The sequence below is a fragment of the Nanorana parkeri genome, unplaced genomic scaffold (genome assembly GCF_000935625.1).
Source record: "Nanorana parkeri isolate BGI_ZX_2015 unplaced genomic scaffold, ASM93562v1 scaffold1002, whole genome shotgun sequence".
NCBI classification, from domain to species: domain Eukaryota; kingdom Metazoa; phylum Chordata; class Amphibia; order Anura; family Dicroglossidae; genus Nanorana; species Nanorana parkeri.
This window is the reverse complement of record NW_017307270.1, coordinates 225767-241916: the sequence shown is the minus strand read 5'-3', so window position 1 is coordinate 241916 and position 16150 is coordinate 225767. Positions and strand designations below refer to the sequence as shown.

General features: G+C 42.8%; 2 protein-coding genes across 2 annotated transcripts in view; one reads left to right on the top strand and one right to left on the bottom strand.

Annotated features, from left to right (window-relative positions):
* The window catches only part of PPP2R3C (protein phosphatase 2 regulatory subunit B''gamma), a 22217-nt gene extending 17215 nt beyond the window's left edge, over positions 1 to 5002 (bottom strand). Inside the window, exons 1-3 of the mRNA XM_018567046.1 lie at positions 4940 to 5002; positions 4196 to 4317; positions 3958 to 4062 (exon numbers count right to left, since the gene is read on the bottom strand). Coding sequence (XP_018422548.1) covers positions 3958 to 4062; positions 4196 to 4317; positions 4940 to 4988 — 276 coding nt within the window. The 5' untranslated portion in view covers positions 4989 to 5002. The remainder of the gene's footprint in view (positions 1 to 3957; positions 4063 to 4195; positions 4318 to 4939) is intronic.
* Positions 5003 to 9298: 4296 nt separating this feature from the next.
* KIAA0391 (KIAA0391 ortholog) overlaps positions 9299 to 16150 on the top strand; it is a 72228-nt gene continuing 65376 nt past the window's right edge. Inside the window, exons 1-3 of the mRNA XM_018567040.1 lie at positions 9299 to 10050; positions 12317 to 12364; positions 13330 to 13462. Of these exons, the coding sequence (XP_018422542.1) occupies positions 9299 to 10050; positions 12317 to 12364; positions 13330 to 13462 (933 nt within the window). The remainder of the gene's footprint in view (positions 10051 to 12316; positions 12365 to 13329; positions 13463 to 16150) is intronic.

Genomic DNA, 16150 nt, shown 5'->3' with positions numbered 1-16150 from the left:
TGTATGTATGTATGTATGTATGTATGTATGTATGTATGTATGTATGTTCTTCTTTGCAAATGCTCTCAAGCCAAGTCAGGTTGGATGGGGACCGTCGGTGGACAGACATTTTCAGGTCTCTCCAGAGATGTTCAATAGGGTTTAAATCAGGGCCCTGGCATGGCCACTCTAGGACATTCACAGAGTTGGCCCTAAGCCATTCCTGTTTTGTCTTGGCTGTGTTCTTATGATCAATGTCATGTTGGAAGGTGAACCTTCGGCTGACCAGTCTGATGTCCTGAGCATGTGGAACAAGTTTTCATTAAGGATATCTCTGTACTTTGCTCCATTCAGCTTTCCCTCAACCATGACCAGTCTCCCAGTCCCTGCTGCTGAACCCCCACCCACAGCATGATGCTGCCACCACCATGCTTCACTGTTGGGATGGTATTGGGCAGGTGATGAGCGGTGCATGGTTTCCTCCAGACATAATGTTTAGAATTAATGCCAAGCAGTCCAATCTTGGTTTCATTAGACCAGAGAATCTTGTTCCTCACAGTCAGAGTCCTTCAGGTGCTTTTTTCCAAACTCTAAACGGGCTTTCATGTGCTTTGCACTGAGGAGAGGCTTCTGTCTAGCCACTCTGCCATAAAGGCCAGATTAGTGGAGGGATGCAGTGATGGCTGTCCTTCTGGAACTTTGTCCCATCTCCAGACAGGATCCCTGGAGCTCAGTCAGTGTGACCATCGGGTTCTTGGTCACCTCTCTTACTAAGACCCTTCTCCCCCGATTGCTTAGTTTGGCCAGGTGACCAGCTCTTGGAAAGGTCCCGCTGCAATCCTGGTAGTTCCGCCAGTGGACAGTATACTTCAACAAATGACACTTAAAATTGACATGGTACATTCGTTCTCATAATTTAAATGAATGAAAATATGGATTTGTCATTTGGAAAAGTAAGTACACCCCTACATTTACCACCACCACTTCAAATCCAGAAAAAATAGAATCTGGTTTTCTAGATTAAGTTGCAACGATTAGAACCTCCTTAGGAATGATGTAGGTAGAACCTCTCATTTAGAGGTGCACCGAAATAGAAATGTAAAAACCGAAACGAAACCGAAATAGAAAAAATTGTCAAGCCGAAACCGATACCTAAAAATGTTTTTATTTTAATTTTTTTAAACATTTTTCCCCCCATTTTGACTGTGGTATCTTATGTGCCCCCCCTATATATTGTTCCTAGAGTCGCCACTGGGGAGGAGAGACACCGGCAGCTCACAGCGCTCTTGTCCTGCAGCGCTCGGCCGGCTGTTACTTTCTCTCTTCCCCGCTGGGACACCAAGCAGCGCCCAACGGGGAGGAAAGAAATCACTGATGCGCCGATGTATCGACATTTAGCCAAAAGTGCCATTTTCTGCCGATATGTGTCGGCGGCCGATATATTGGTGCATCCATACTCTCATTTAAACTTTGGATATCTATGGTCTGATGGCCTTCAGAAAGCAAACTGTGGACGCCTATGAGTCTGGCTTGAAAAAGTTCAGCAACATGATTTGAAATCATTCTACTGTAAGAAAAAAAAAAAACACAATCTAAAAGATTACTAGAATTTAAACAACTGCTAATTTGCCAAGGATTGGCCAGACCAGCAATGTCATTTAATGCTAAATAAGTCTCTAAAGAGCCCCAACATTTCTTTCACAAAAAGATTCTTTAGGTTTATAATACAAAAAAGTACAGGGAACAATAAAAATTGTGCTCAGAAAGAAGGTCATTGAGATAAGGACTAATATGGGTCAGGACAAAGTAAACAAGACTTAGTTGAACAACTCAGACATGGCAATCATTTCCTAATCAAGATGGAACAATACATAAAAAACTATTGTTCTAGTAGGGTCAGCGGGCAATATAACACTGTGAATTGTACATGAACAACTTGGCAAGAAAGAGGATAACTTTCTGAAAGCGAGGTTGTAATACAATGGAAATAAAGTGCGATGTCTGAAAAAGGGAAGGGGATGAGAGATGAGAGAGAAAGAAAAGGAGAGAGGGAACAAAGGGGATAAGAAGGAAACAGAAAAGGGAAGAGAGTGAGGGGGAACCCAAAATATGATCCTGGGATGCACAAGTAATTCTTGCAATAGCATTTGACAAATTGTATGCATTTACAATGAAAAAGAGATCGAATCAATTTAATCTGCATGGGAGTTGTGCCAGGAATAGTCTTTGCTGCACAAAAAGAACATTAGAGCAAGATTACCAGGCCTTCTGGAACAATGTGCCGTGGACTGATCAAAGTTTGAGTTTTTTGGCCACAATAATCGTAGACATGCTTGGCACGAATCAAACACATCATTTCAGGAGAAGAACTCTATACTAACTGTGAAGCATGGTGCTGCAAATGTTATGGTTTGGAGTTGCTTTGCTGCTTCAGGACAGCTTGTAGTCATCAAGTCAACTATACTTTCTGCATCACATTAAACTGTGCTTGACAAAAATATCAGGCCTACTGCACAAAAGGAGGAGATAAACCAGAGATGAAGCTTTCAACATGATAAAGATCTGTACACTATCAAAACCACCAAGAAATGGCGAGTTATGGAATGTCATAGTCAAAGCGCTGATTCAATCTGAATGAAGGGTTGTAGAGGGATTGGAAACTGGCAGTTCATGAAAATAAACTCACAAAGATACTGCAGCTGAAGGAATTTTATAGTGGTCAAAAATTTCACTCAGTTGATGTTAGGACTGGATGGCAGTTACGCAAAACACCTAAAAAAAGTCATTTCTCCTAATATTGTTATGTAATTAGTGACTACGGTGCAGTCAGCACCAATAGGCAAAAAAAAAAAGCTGAAAGCCCAATATTGCATTTTCCAAGCAATGTTTGGGAAAAAGTGGCTTTCTGCTTCCTATATTAACCTGTGTCCTCGGTAGTAACTGCAATCTTTGAACTCCTTAATTTTAAGCAATCCATTCCATATCAAAAATACCATTGCATAGAAATCTCTACTGTTTTGTAAAATGCTTTTAAGTGAACATGTTGTGATCACGGAAATATATCAATTAACTAAAATGAACTGTCAAATGCCTGAACTATTGTGACTAGAGTGCCATGAATTAGGGATTAGTGCCAGGGGTGGGTGTAATGCTTCCAGGCTGGTTTAGTATGGATCGCAGCTACAGACAAGTGTTACCTTCAGGTTCCCTTATATTTATGGAACATGGGGGTCACATATGCATACACAGTTAGCAATACGGTAATGGCACAAGTAAAAAGGAGCAAAAGGATATATCTGTATATATGTTGCGGAAGTTACCTCACTTCCAGAAAAAGAAAAACAAGTCTATGGCACAGGTTGTAAAAGAAGCAGTCGGAGTTACTAGGGTTGCTATTGGAGAGGGATGAACAATCAGGTACAACCGTGTGGTTGCTATGGAAGACAGCTTGGCAAACAGATGCAGCAGGACATTGCTATTGGAGACAGCGTGGCAAATGAACAGTTGCAGAGGTAAAGTTGTTATACTTGCAATTCAGCATTATGGTAAGTCCTTCAATCTGCAGAAGTCTGTTTGTGTAATCCTCCCAAGGAGCTTGGTCTGTGGCTCGGTACACAGGGCTGTGCAGGCTGCCTGTCAGTAATGTCTCTCGGAAGAGACAGGTTCAGTGAGGGGGAGTAGGGAGACTTGCCCGGCGTGTTCCTCCTTGCTCGAACCCCGGGCAATTGAATATTCGCGGCTTAAACCGTGGAGGAGGGAGGAGCCAGATGATGGCACAGGGAAGCGCCGAAAACTGACCGAAGGACAGGTGAGTATAACACAGTGGGTAAGGGTTTAATCTGTTTAATTTGAAGCCCTGTATAAATCCAGGACCTTACACAGGCACAAAATAATTAATTTTTAAAACACATGAGGATACTTGCAGACACCACAAAAAGGTGGCAGGTTCACTTTAAAAGTGGCAAATACCCTTCTCACCTGTAGCTCCTCGTTATCTAGCAATTCTCGACTTTTTCTCTGTAGAAATACAGCTCGCGACTCTTCTCGTAGCTTCTGCTGTAACACCTCATCTTCTGCTGGTAACTGCATGGCAGAAACAATGCCTGATGAAGAACTGTTCTAAACAGCAAGTGCTTTTTAAAGCAGAACTACAGGCAAACAATTATTCATTTTGCATCTACTCTTCTAAGTTGGCAGGTACAGTACAATTGCTCACCCGGTAGTAGAATCGAGGGATGTGCTGGGAATTTGACTCCTTCTTGCAACCTTTCCATTCGGAGTAGAATTTAGTAAACAGGTTCATTTCTTCATCCTTCATCTCCTCCTCACTTCTTCGAGCTGACAAATAGAAAATCTACTTGTTAAACAAAGAAACAAATTTAGCATAATAGGCACTAAACTTAAAGCGGGCCTAAGCATGAACCTGTAGGATACATGACAGAATTACCAAATCATTAATATATTTTAAATAAACATATACTTCTTCCATGCTTAGATCCTTAGATAATAAATTCTGCTCTGAGCTCCATCAGGCCACATACAGTCTGGGGAAACACAAGGTATTTGGCTACCAGGGGAATTGTGGGATTAGCTTATATAATTAGAATCTTCAGTTACAGGGTCAATTCAATAGGAGGGTCAGCAGCTGGAAGCCCTGGAAATATAGTTGTCCCCATGAACAATAGTGTGTGTGTGTGTGTGTGTGTGTGTGTGTTGACTGATGCTCGGGGCTCTCTCTCAAAAGAGAACTATGGGGGGAAACGCTTACCCCATAATTCTATTTTAATATTTATGCACATTTTAGGTAATTGTTTATACAGGTCTCAGCAAAACGTTCCTGGGTAAAAAACAAAATGGCTTGCAGCAATATATACAAATGGGATAATAAACAAATCTGCGCTAATGAAAACACAGAACAAGAAATATATACAAATGACTGTTGTCACTTTAGTGCCGATACCTTTGTTATCCCGTTCCAGTTTTTCCTGAAGACTTTTCTTCCAATCCATTGTAGAGAGGCTGTTATTTTCTACAAGAGACAAATACATCATCATACATCAAGAGGGTGTGTGTTCACGTGTACTGTGTTAACCCAACAACTCAATACATTGAAAGATTTTGAAAAAGAAGAGGAAACAAACATGTGCCATACTCCCAAATACAACATGCCTAACATCTTTGTAAAAAGCCTTCAGCCTTATTTCATATGGATTCTTAAGCACTGAACCAATGGCAAGCAGTCAGCATTCTGCTAAATTCAGAGCAGTGCACAATGGGGGGGGGTTATCAAAACCGGAGCAGACAGAATCTGGAGCAGTTGACTGTGGCAACCAATCAGCTTCTCTCTTCAGTTTGTTCAGTTAAGCTTTGAAATTGAAAAATATAAGTGGTTTGGTTGCAGTGCACAGTAGGGCTGCAACAACTAATCGGCATAATCGATTATTGAAAAAGTTGTCAACTTTTTCAATAATCGATTAATCGGTTTCCGATCAGTTGGCCCTGTTCACAGCTCCACACGCTGTGCGCCGCACCTCCTCCCCACCTCATGCTCGCCGCTGCCAGACCCGCCTTCCCGCATCACACTCACCGCCCACCCACATCCACGATCGGCACAGGGACGCGGGGAGATGTAGTAAGGAGGAGCAGGTGTGGGGTGATGACAGCCGCCGATAGACAGGTCCGATCTCAGAAGCAAGTTGCTGGAAGACTGCTCAGGTAAGCCTGCACTTTTCCACACGTGGTGCTCTATAATGTATTGCTGGGATTTGTATTCCTCTATAGCTGATGGTACATTGAGCTGTATATTATACATAGGAATACAAATCCCAGAAATACATTATACACTGTATATATAATGTATTGCTGGGATTTGTTGTACTCTTCTATAGCTGGTGATATTCTGCATTGTGGAATAGCTGGCGGAATACCACCACCTATAGAAAAGTACAACAAATCCCAGCAATAATACATTATACAGTGGTATTCTGCATTGTGCTGCAATAATGTACTATTGCTGGGTTTTGTAGTCCTCTATAGCTGGTGGTATTCAGCATTGCACCACTGTATAATGTATTATTGCTGGGATTTGGTGTACTCTTCTATAGCTGGTGATATTCTGCATTGTGGAATAGCTGGCGGAATACCACCACCTATAGAAAAGTACAACAAATCCCAGCAATAATACATTATACAGTGGTATTCTGCATTGTGCTGCAATAATGTACTATTGCTGGGTTTTGTAGTCGTCTATAGCTGGGGCCATTCTGCATTCATTGCTGTATAATTTTATACTTTTCATTTCACTATATTGCACACCCCACTATCTTTTTTCTTTTTTACTTCCACCGCTCCAAGCTTGCTCCTGTGATGGACTACAACCTCAATACAAACTAGTAGTCCCATCACTGGAGCCTTTTTTTAAACTTTTATTTTATTGTTTATCCGATTAACAGATTAATCGAACCTAATAATCGGCTAACTAATAGTTAGCTGCAGCTCTAGTGCACAGCTGCTCCAGATTTTGTCTGCTCCACTTTTGATAAATTCTCCTCAATGTGTTTTGTTTGGCTGCTTACGACAACTTAAATTCACTGAACTAAACTAGCCATTGAAAGCTCTCCTGCCATCACTTGCTACATTAAGGAGTCCTGCTCTGCAGTCAGAGGTTCCTCCTGCTCACCCCCACCTGTCTACAAGCACAGTAGTGACATACAGGTCGGTGGGAGAGACCACTGAGGCCAATCCAACCCGTTCTTCATCAAGCACAGATGGAGCAGTACCCCCCCCACCCCCCCGCTGCTTATAAGGTAAATAGAACCCACACAAGCAGCAGCTGATCCGTGTGTATGTGAGCTTGGCTGACTTACCAAGTATACGTCAATAGAGCAGACAAGTACGTTCATTATTCTTTGCCGGAAGCTCTTATTTGGAATTTGAGATTGGTGACTGGGTCACTTTAAAGATGAACCATTGAAGGTCCTAGCGGCCTGGCTGACCTTCCTGGATGGATACTTACCCAGAGCAAATGTGCCGATAAAGACTTCTGACTTTTCTCCAAAATACAAATCTCCCACTTGTTCCGGGATGGTATCTCAATGCAACAATGGCAGAGGGTCTGCGTAACAGCCAGGCTGCTCAGACTTTCAGAAGGTCAGCAGTAACAAACAACCCCAATATTCCTCATGTGAGAGATTTACTTAAAGAAGAACTCTGGGCAGAAATTGGATTATGCCTTCAGTGGGGCTACCCCCTCGCTGCAAGGCTTAGCTGCTTGTTTTTGCCCAGGGTAAAGAAAAAAATATATACTTACCTGATTCTTGGAGCTAGCAGCGCTCCCTACAGCCTCTCTCCTCTGCCTCAGCAATGGTATGTCCCTTAGCATTCTCAATATGCAATACAGTGTACTGGATGTGATGGCTTGCGAATTCCAAGAATGCTGTGGAGGAGGGGAGAGAGACGTTCCAGGGACCGGTCTAAGAGCTGGCCGACATTTTGTATACAGTGGGGAAGGGTTACATCCTCTGTTAAGTTTGTATTGCTGTGCCCCCATTGGTGAGATTCACCTCTCCATTTGTACTGAATACCCATTGTCACCAATGTTTAGAGTTGTCCCCAGAAACAGAGGGTGCGGGGAAAGCTTTCAACAGAGACACTCGTTGAAGGACTCATTTACACCTAGTGCATTGAGCAATGCAGGCTTAACACAAGGACAGAGGAAATACCATTACTGCCTGTTAGTGATGTGCATGGGCTTAGCGCAAACCAAGTTTTCCCCAGCCCACACAAACAGTGAGTGATACAACCCCCTCCTGGCCCAATCAGTTGTGGCCGGGGCACTCCCAACCCCACAGCTACCTATAACAAAGGGATGGGGAATGCTCCAACTAATTGGGCCAGGAAGGGGATGTGCCACTGATAGTTTAGTGCGGGCTTGGTCAAACTAGGTTCTCACCAAACCCACACACATCTCTACTGTCTATGTGCCCAGCTGACACCAAAGCATTGTGTCGGTGTGCTCTGAATGCATAAAAGATACAAAAAGAAAAAATTAACGCACTACAATGTGATTTAACAATGTAGTGCAGTGTACATTCGCACAACACTATGCACACAATAAGACATGCCTGTGGTGTGAACAAGCCCTAAGAAGAGAATTCCCCTCACTTTGAAAGATTTCACCTAACTTCCTGTTGCCTCTCTGGGACAAGAAATTAAATTTCCCCAATGCTACAGAAACAAAACAAACAAAACAACAACACAAACAAAACAACCTGGCAGAAGTTTAAACCTTCCCTATCCTATCCAAAACTAAAAAAACGTTAGGACTATGCACTTCACATATTTAAGGTTCTGGTACAAGACCTGAGACTGCCCCTATTAACAAGAAACAAAGTGTCACCTATGAAATGATACCGAAAATGTAAATACTCACTTTCTCTCCCACAAACAATGAACCCTACAAACACACACACTGGTGGTATGTTCAGCACTTTGAGTCACCCTGGTCCTTTGTTTTCTCTTGAACAAATTCCAGGAAAGCAGTCATTCTACCCATTCTTCTATTATCAGGAAAACATGCCGTCACAAGAGCCCGGACCCTCCGCTGTCTCATACCCCGTATAATCCCGGTTACTATGATACACCACAGCCAGACCTTTCCAACAGTTCTATACAAAACGTCACTTCCTCACTAAACAAGAGTTTGGCCCAAACTTACTATAAATGAACGCTTTACGACTCTGTCTTCAATTCCGCGCGTTTTATTATTAGGGCAAGGAGCCATTTTTCAGTAGACCAGGCGCATAAAAAGCAAGCCGTTAACTAAAGCAAAATGGCGCCACTACTGGAGACAAAAACATTTTTCCTGTCACCGCTGTCCCGTTTAAGACAACGCGGCCCGGAAGTGAATGCAGTCTGTCAGCTCCATGTGATCTTAAGAGGGCACGCTTGGTTATAGTTAGTTTTTTAGTACTGTGTATGATGTTTTGAAAGGAGATGACTGTATGTGGTGCTGCTTTTTTTAACACGTCTCTGAGCAACTAAAAGAACCATTGTAGCGGTTCGTAGTTAGTAAAATACAGATAGGGTTCATCAGTACTGTACCATGTTATCATTACATTTGTTTTGCAGGACTTTACACAGGCAGTTTAGCAGAACCACTGTGTGCCAGGCAGCTGCTGATTCTTTCGTCCCTGGGTTGATCAGATTGCAGTTTAACAGTCCGTCCCATAAAATAAGTACTTCATGCAGTGCGCACGCACGTATAGAAGATACCTTCTATGCAAAAGGCTTTAAACAGACTAGACATGACAAGCCCAAGATGGGGACATCTGTGTTTGCTGCTGGTTCAGCCAAAAGAAGGTCTCTCGGGATTAAAGATGAAGAGCCTCGATCAACGAAGCAGGGTTTTACCCCTTTAAATACCATGCCTCTGACTTTACCCACTGAGCCACTGGGATCCGATGGCTGGAGCCAGCTGAAAGAAAAATCTAATTGCCAGACCAGGTACGAAGATCGAGTGCTTGAAGGGATGCTTAAAATGAACACCGATCTCGAAATTGCCAAATCTTTTTTGTCTTTCGTAGCAGAAAAAGATGGTGACATCAGCTATCGGTTTCTTGTGAAGTACCTGGTGTTGTGTGTACAGCAGAATCAGGGAGCAGAGGTTTGTGATGTGTATGACATCATGAGGATGAAATTTCAGTCTTTTGATACCGGGGCCAGTAGTTTGTTCATTAGGGGTTTAGGCAAAACGGACCGCTGGAGGGAGTCCATAGCTATTTTAGAGACCATGAGGAAAGGGGGGTCTGTTTCTGCCCGGAACTATGCGGACTGTGTCAAGGCAGCTATTGGACACCAAGAACGTGCACTTGCATTCACACTGTACGATGAAATGGTACAGAATAAAATGCTGCTTCCTGAAGATGCGCTTCAGAGCCTTTTTGATGCCTCTCAGGATTTGCAGGATGATGATTACAGAAGAAGGCTGATCTCCATTCTAAGTTACTTTAGAGAAAACCAGATCTATCCTGGAGAAGTGCTGATGAAAAGTATAAAATCCTGGTTTGAAAGGTAAGGCTGCATGCTAAAGCGAAATTCCATCTTAAATCCCATCTCCAGCCAAAACACAATTTTAGTTACAGTAGGGAAGGGTTATAAACACTGTCAGATTTATATTGCAGTTTATGTCTTTGTAGAGAAAATATCGCTTCCTGATCTGGTGACCACAGATTAGGAAATAAACAGACACACAAATGGCAATAAAAACCTGACAGGGGTTCTAGCCCTTACCCACTCTACCTAGAGGGGAACCTCACCCTGCAGTGACAGGCAAATATACTTGATGCTGTAGAGCTCTAGGAAAACAAAATACCTCCCCTTACAGTGGGGCTACCCCCACATTGCAAGGGTTAACTGCTCGTTTTTGTTTAGGGGACCTGTGTAACGCTGGCTTCAAGACCAGTTCTTGCAGGCTCCCCCCTCCCACTTTAGTGGTTGGAGGCCTACAGAAGTCATTATGTACAATGCAGGGCCCACAGCCCTGCATTATATTTGAAGACACCAAGGAACAATCCCCAAGCCAGAGGGGAGAGAGGTGAGCACCAACCGCTAGGGTAGGCGGGATCAGCTAAGTAAAACTGCTTTACACAATCTGCCTAGACATAGCAGGTAACCCTTGAAGCGCAGGGGTAGCCCCACTAATACGGTTTTTTTTTGTTTCTATGGAGGCTTTAAAGCTCAAGTTTATGCTGCCTGTTTTTTGCCTTCCCTTGTTCCTGATTTTCCCCCGTGTCAGCAACGCAAATAAAAATTATTAGGTAAAACCTTTCTGTTTTTCATTACATGCCTTTTTTTTTTTATTTTTTTTTTTTTTTTTTTTTTTATTAGACACATTGACAGCATTGCTGGGTGTCTGTGCAATGCATGCAGATCATGACTGGTGGGGGGACCAGTCATGAAAACAGGAAGCTGCAGTAATGCCCAGATATGTTGCCAAGCCTCCATAAAGGAAAAATGTAAATCGAAATAATGAAAGAGGAGGTTCAAGGCAGTGTAAGGCGGAGGAGGAAAGAGCTAGATGATGCTGGATGTCCTCCAGCCCAGAAATTAGGCAGAATTTATTTGCTTTGCTACAGCTTCTAATGCACATTGTGCTCAGAACAAATAAAAATTATATAATCAGAGCTCCTGTAAGCAGTTCTGTTGGTGATTGTAAAGGTTACACAGTAAATATAAGATCATTTAGTTTGTTGCTGTTGAGGTTTTTACTAAGGAATGTCTTAAGTTCAGAACCACTAAAAGTGTATCATGGACTGGCCTGGCGTCCTATTCCAGAATAGCACCTGCGGATGGGAATTTGGAGCTCAGCTGTACATAATTACATAGTTATTCAGGTTGAAAAAAGACACAAGCCCATCAAGTCCAACCTATAGAGATAAAAAGAAGAAAAGCCTAAACAGAACACTATGCCCACAATTACCCAATGTTGATCCAGAGGAAGGCAAGAAAACCCCCCTATAAAGCACGGTTCAATTTACTTCAACAGGGGAAAAAATTCCTTCCTGATCCCATAAGGCAATCGGATATTCCCTGGATCAACAATCTCTGATGCTTAATATACCTCTAAGAACTCAATATCCAGTAATATTCTGTGCATTTAGGAATACATTCAGATGTTTTTTAAAACAATTAACCGAGCTAGCTAGAACAAGCTCCTGGGGGAGTCTATTCCACATTTTCACAGCTCTAACTGTGAAGAATCCTTTCCGTAGAATGCTGTATTTCTAGCAATTCGCTGCGTACAGCAAATTATAATCCTCTTCTTTTTTTTTTTTAAATAGAAAAGACAAAAAGTGGAGGTAGATCAATCCACCCAAATTCCTGATTTAAAAAAAAGTCTGAATAAAGAATATCTACAGTACAACAGGAACCAAACCCAAAGGCCAACTGCCATAGCATGTCTCCAGGGGTCCTGAGTAGAGATGAGGCTGGGCTTGGTGTGAACCCAGTTCCCCAAGCTCGTTCAAAGCTCTGACTAATGCCGCCTCCTCTTGGGCCAATTAGTGGGGGAGGGGCATTCCCCTCCGCTTTGTGATGTATAGCTGCAGGGTGGGGAATGCATCTCTCCACAACTGATTGGATCAGGAGCAGGAGGTGGCGATCAGAGCTTTGAGCAGGCTTGGACGAACTCAGGTCAGTCCCAGCCCCATCACTAGTCCTGAGCACTTCCTGCATCCCATTATAATGTATGCCCTGTTAGACATTTTGTCAGGACATCATTATGTTTGTTATTGGACATGTGAATTGTATTCTGAAAAGTCATTTTCATGTCTTTTAGTATTCCCAATGAATTCTGGAGGGGGAAACTCACCAAAGTCACTAATGGGTAAGTGTTTAAAAGAACTTGACACCTCTTGACTTGTGGACTGGTTTGGGAAGCACTGCCATGGGAAATTATTGTGCTTTTTGCTGCACTACCAGATGCGATATCCCAGGGAATTCTGTAATTGCAGCCGTCTGTCCTTCATAAGCCTGGGAATGGCAGAAAGTGGGGGCTTCCCCCTGTGCTTCCATAATGGTGCCCTGAAGAAACAGTGGCTTTCCCATTTCCTGAAAGAAGCCCTTAAAGCCTGACTGAGCTTTCAGTTTGAATCCGTTAAATATATTCAATGGGCATCAGAACAAAAGATGTGCAAAGTTTTACCATTTCTTTTCTTTGAAAAAAAGAGAGAGAGGGGAAGTTTAAAACCCTCCTCCTATATTTTTTTAATGTAATAAATGATTTTGTAGAGATCATTCTCAAATTTGATACACCAGAGTAAGTATTTACGTTTCCTACTTTTAAGCCCAACCAAGTCAATATCAGCTAAATACAATTTAGGTGTATGCAAAGTCTGTTTATTTCCTTTAGAAAGCAACCACTTAATGCATAGTAAAGCCTGTCCCCTGCCAGCATGCTGCAGAGAAGGACGATTGCCCTCTGGGTGGAAGCAGTGGTCTCTCTGCAGTTGATTCAAAGCTATAATTTCCCAATTTTCAAGGCGCATGAGATTTGCTGATTGAATAACTATAGCTGTGGCACAGCAGGGGAATGTTGGACCTTTAGCTTATTTATCCTGCATGTATATTTGGTCTGTGCGAGTTAACTAGCTGTTCTGAGAATGAGGCAAAAACATGTTCTTATTACAATTTCCTTTTTGAATGTTAGTAAGGAGATACAATGTTACAATTCTAGATATATACAGTTGAAAGGGCACTAGATAATGTATAACTGAGATAGTTAGACTGCATTAGTAGGTTGCCTGGTTTCATCTCTTCATCTCATTCAAAACTCTGCCATACTTCTTACAGTGGTCACTGCCAGGCATGTAATGAGCAGATTGAGTCCATCCATTTGACACCAGAAGAATACAGTATTCTGAAGAAAGCGGTCATTGATGGCATCATCAAAGGAGAAGATACATTTCGCAAGACCACTCCACAAGTGAGTCAAATATACACATTTCCTTTGGGATGAAAAGCCTCATGCCCCACTGAGCATTTCTTCCTCCAGTTCTTGCAATAGCTGCTGTGAAAAATTGCAACCTCATTGTCAGAAGATTTTTTCATTGCATTGCTTCACATTCTGTTTGCTCATTTAGTGCCCCTCTAAACACTGGGCCAATTGCACTGAGCCATGCAGCTGAGTGCGCATAAGCAGCCAAGATAAACATTTGTTCTTGCTGCCTTCCCATTAACTTATATTGTTCCCGCTGTAGGCCTTGCTGCCTGGAATATTGGTAAGAAAGTATGAAATTTGGTCCAAAGGTAACTCATTTGCTGTGTGCATTCTGCACCCAACATCATACCAGATGGTGCTGCAGGTGATTCTGTAATTATGCCTTTTAGTCCTGAAATGCTGTGGTTCTCTGGTGGCTGGATGGTCAACCACTTTAACTCAAAAACAAATGGGGATTTCCATTTATAATAAAAGCACTTTAAAGTGCAAAGCTACAGGTTCACTTTAATGCTGGCCCTTACAGCTGCTTATAGCTACTTTACCTTCACTCTCTGGCTGCTTCATTTGCTCATAGGAATTAAGAGAATAGGAACTGAATATTGCATGCTGCTAAGGACTATCTTCCATTTAACTGGGTTTCTGAGTGGCAAATCACCAACACTGTCATGTGAGATGAAGAGTGTCACGGGGTCCACCATACCCGGAAGCAGGGGGTATGCCACTTTGTTTTTTCTGGAGGAGCAAAGGGAAAGTAAGTATGAGCAGCTGTGGGGCTGGGATTAATGCTGAACTCTGAGTACACAAACTTTCATTAAAATATTTTCCACAATAGCCTCAAATAATATAAATTTACTTTGTGCGTGCTAAATGCCTTTCCAGACTCAGAAATTACTTTGTAAAAGTAGCGATGACATCATTGTGCTGCACACAAAGCTGTGGGAGTGACCCAGTAGGTCCTCCCACTACAGGCTGCCTGCATAAATCTACAGGAGGGGGCGGCTAGAAGACCAGTCATCCTGCACAAGTAGAGAAAGCAGCAGTGACCGGTCACCTAAGCAAAATCACATGCTGGAATACTGCACAGATTTAGAAGAAATTATTTGACACCAAGCCAAAGCCTCCCAAGATTCAAACTATATTCATATCTTCATAGCTCTTGTATTTGGACAATATTTGTTAAGCCTGGACTTCTGCTTTAACGTGAAGCCTGATTGGCTTAGTGCTATTCCCTTTACTGGGGCTGATCATGTGACTAGAGCTGGAATAGTCTTCTAGTCAGTACTCAGGAAACCAGAAGTGAGTGGAATATAAATGCACGTGTCAGCAGATAGAACTCTACAATGAAGTCTACCAAGACCCTTACAATGAATTTAAATGACCCAGGGATAGGGTTGCTTTATAGGTGGATACAATGAACTATGTGGCACTTAGCAGGCACTCTGTCAGTCTGAGATGGAAGGCGGTAGGTTTTATCATTCATCGGATTCCAGCAATGGTCATGTGTAAGAAATCTAGGATTGTATATCATTGATTCTGGTTGGATATCAATTGAGAATCCAACTGTAAGGCTCAGACCCCTTTGTAATGGCCCATCAGATTCCAGCTTTTTCTCTCTATTCCAATCAAAGGCTGGGGGAGCGACCCCAGGAACGTGTTACTTAACTGCAGTATAGACCATCAGGTCTCCTGACCTTCCAGACATGGCTGTGTATTGTGCCAGAGCTGTATAAACCTCAGAAGTGGATGAACAGAAATACAAATATTTTGGCAGTTAAATCTTATGATAATCTTAATTATTGGCAGGTAATCTTAAAGGAGAACTATGAGGTGAATGCTTTTCACTCACTTCATAGTTCTAGCCGACCTGTGACAATGAGATTGTCACAGGTCGGCTCAGTAGATCGGGAGGTCAGCAAACGCATACGGCGTTCGCTCACTTCTCGATCCTGTCACGGGGGAAGGGGCTGCATTCCCCCCTCCGATCCTCCAGCACTGACTGGCGGAACAGGGGGGGGGCAGGTACAGCTGGCTCTGCCTCTAGATAGGCAGAGCCAGCTGTCACTCACGCAGCTGGGCGTATCCAGACACAATTGTCAGGATCCGCTTCAGCTGCGGCGTCTCAGTATACCGCGAGCTGTAGCTCGCGGTATACTGAGCTTAGGGTGACGGGAGGACGCTAGTTTTTGTCCTCCCGTTACCCTAAGGAGAACTATGGGGAAAAGCCCTAACCCCATAGTTCTCCTTTTAAAGCTAGCTGTAACATAAATTCATTATGAAAGAAATAAAGAGGCCTCCATTGGTGAACCCCTTTTTTTTTTTTTTCTTTTCTTTTTTTTAAATAAATTTATAAAGATGACGTTTTCACATTTTTCCAAGGGTATCACAGAGGGGGAAAAAGGAACATAAATAATACATAAAAAATAAGGAAAAACTCAGGGTACAACAATGGCCCCACAGGGGCCCAGAGGGTGGGGTGAGGGACACATTGCAGATTAAATGAAGGCACAAATATCCAATCTAGACACTTACGGTGGCTTTGGGAAACATTGGCGGGGACCTCGGATATAGCATCAAATGGAGATTGGCAAATAGAGGTGAGTGGGTCCCACATCCGGAGTTCCACTGTTTAGGTACAAGATCGGGCCTTATTACTGTCTTAAAACATTGCAGTAC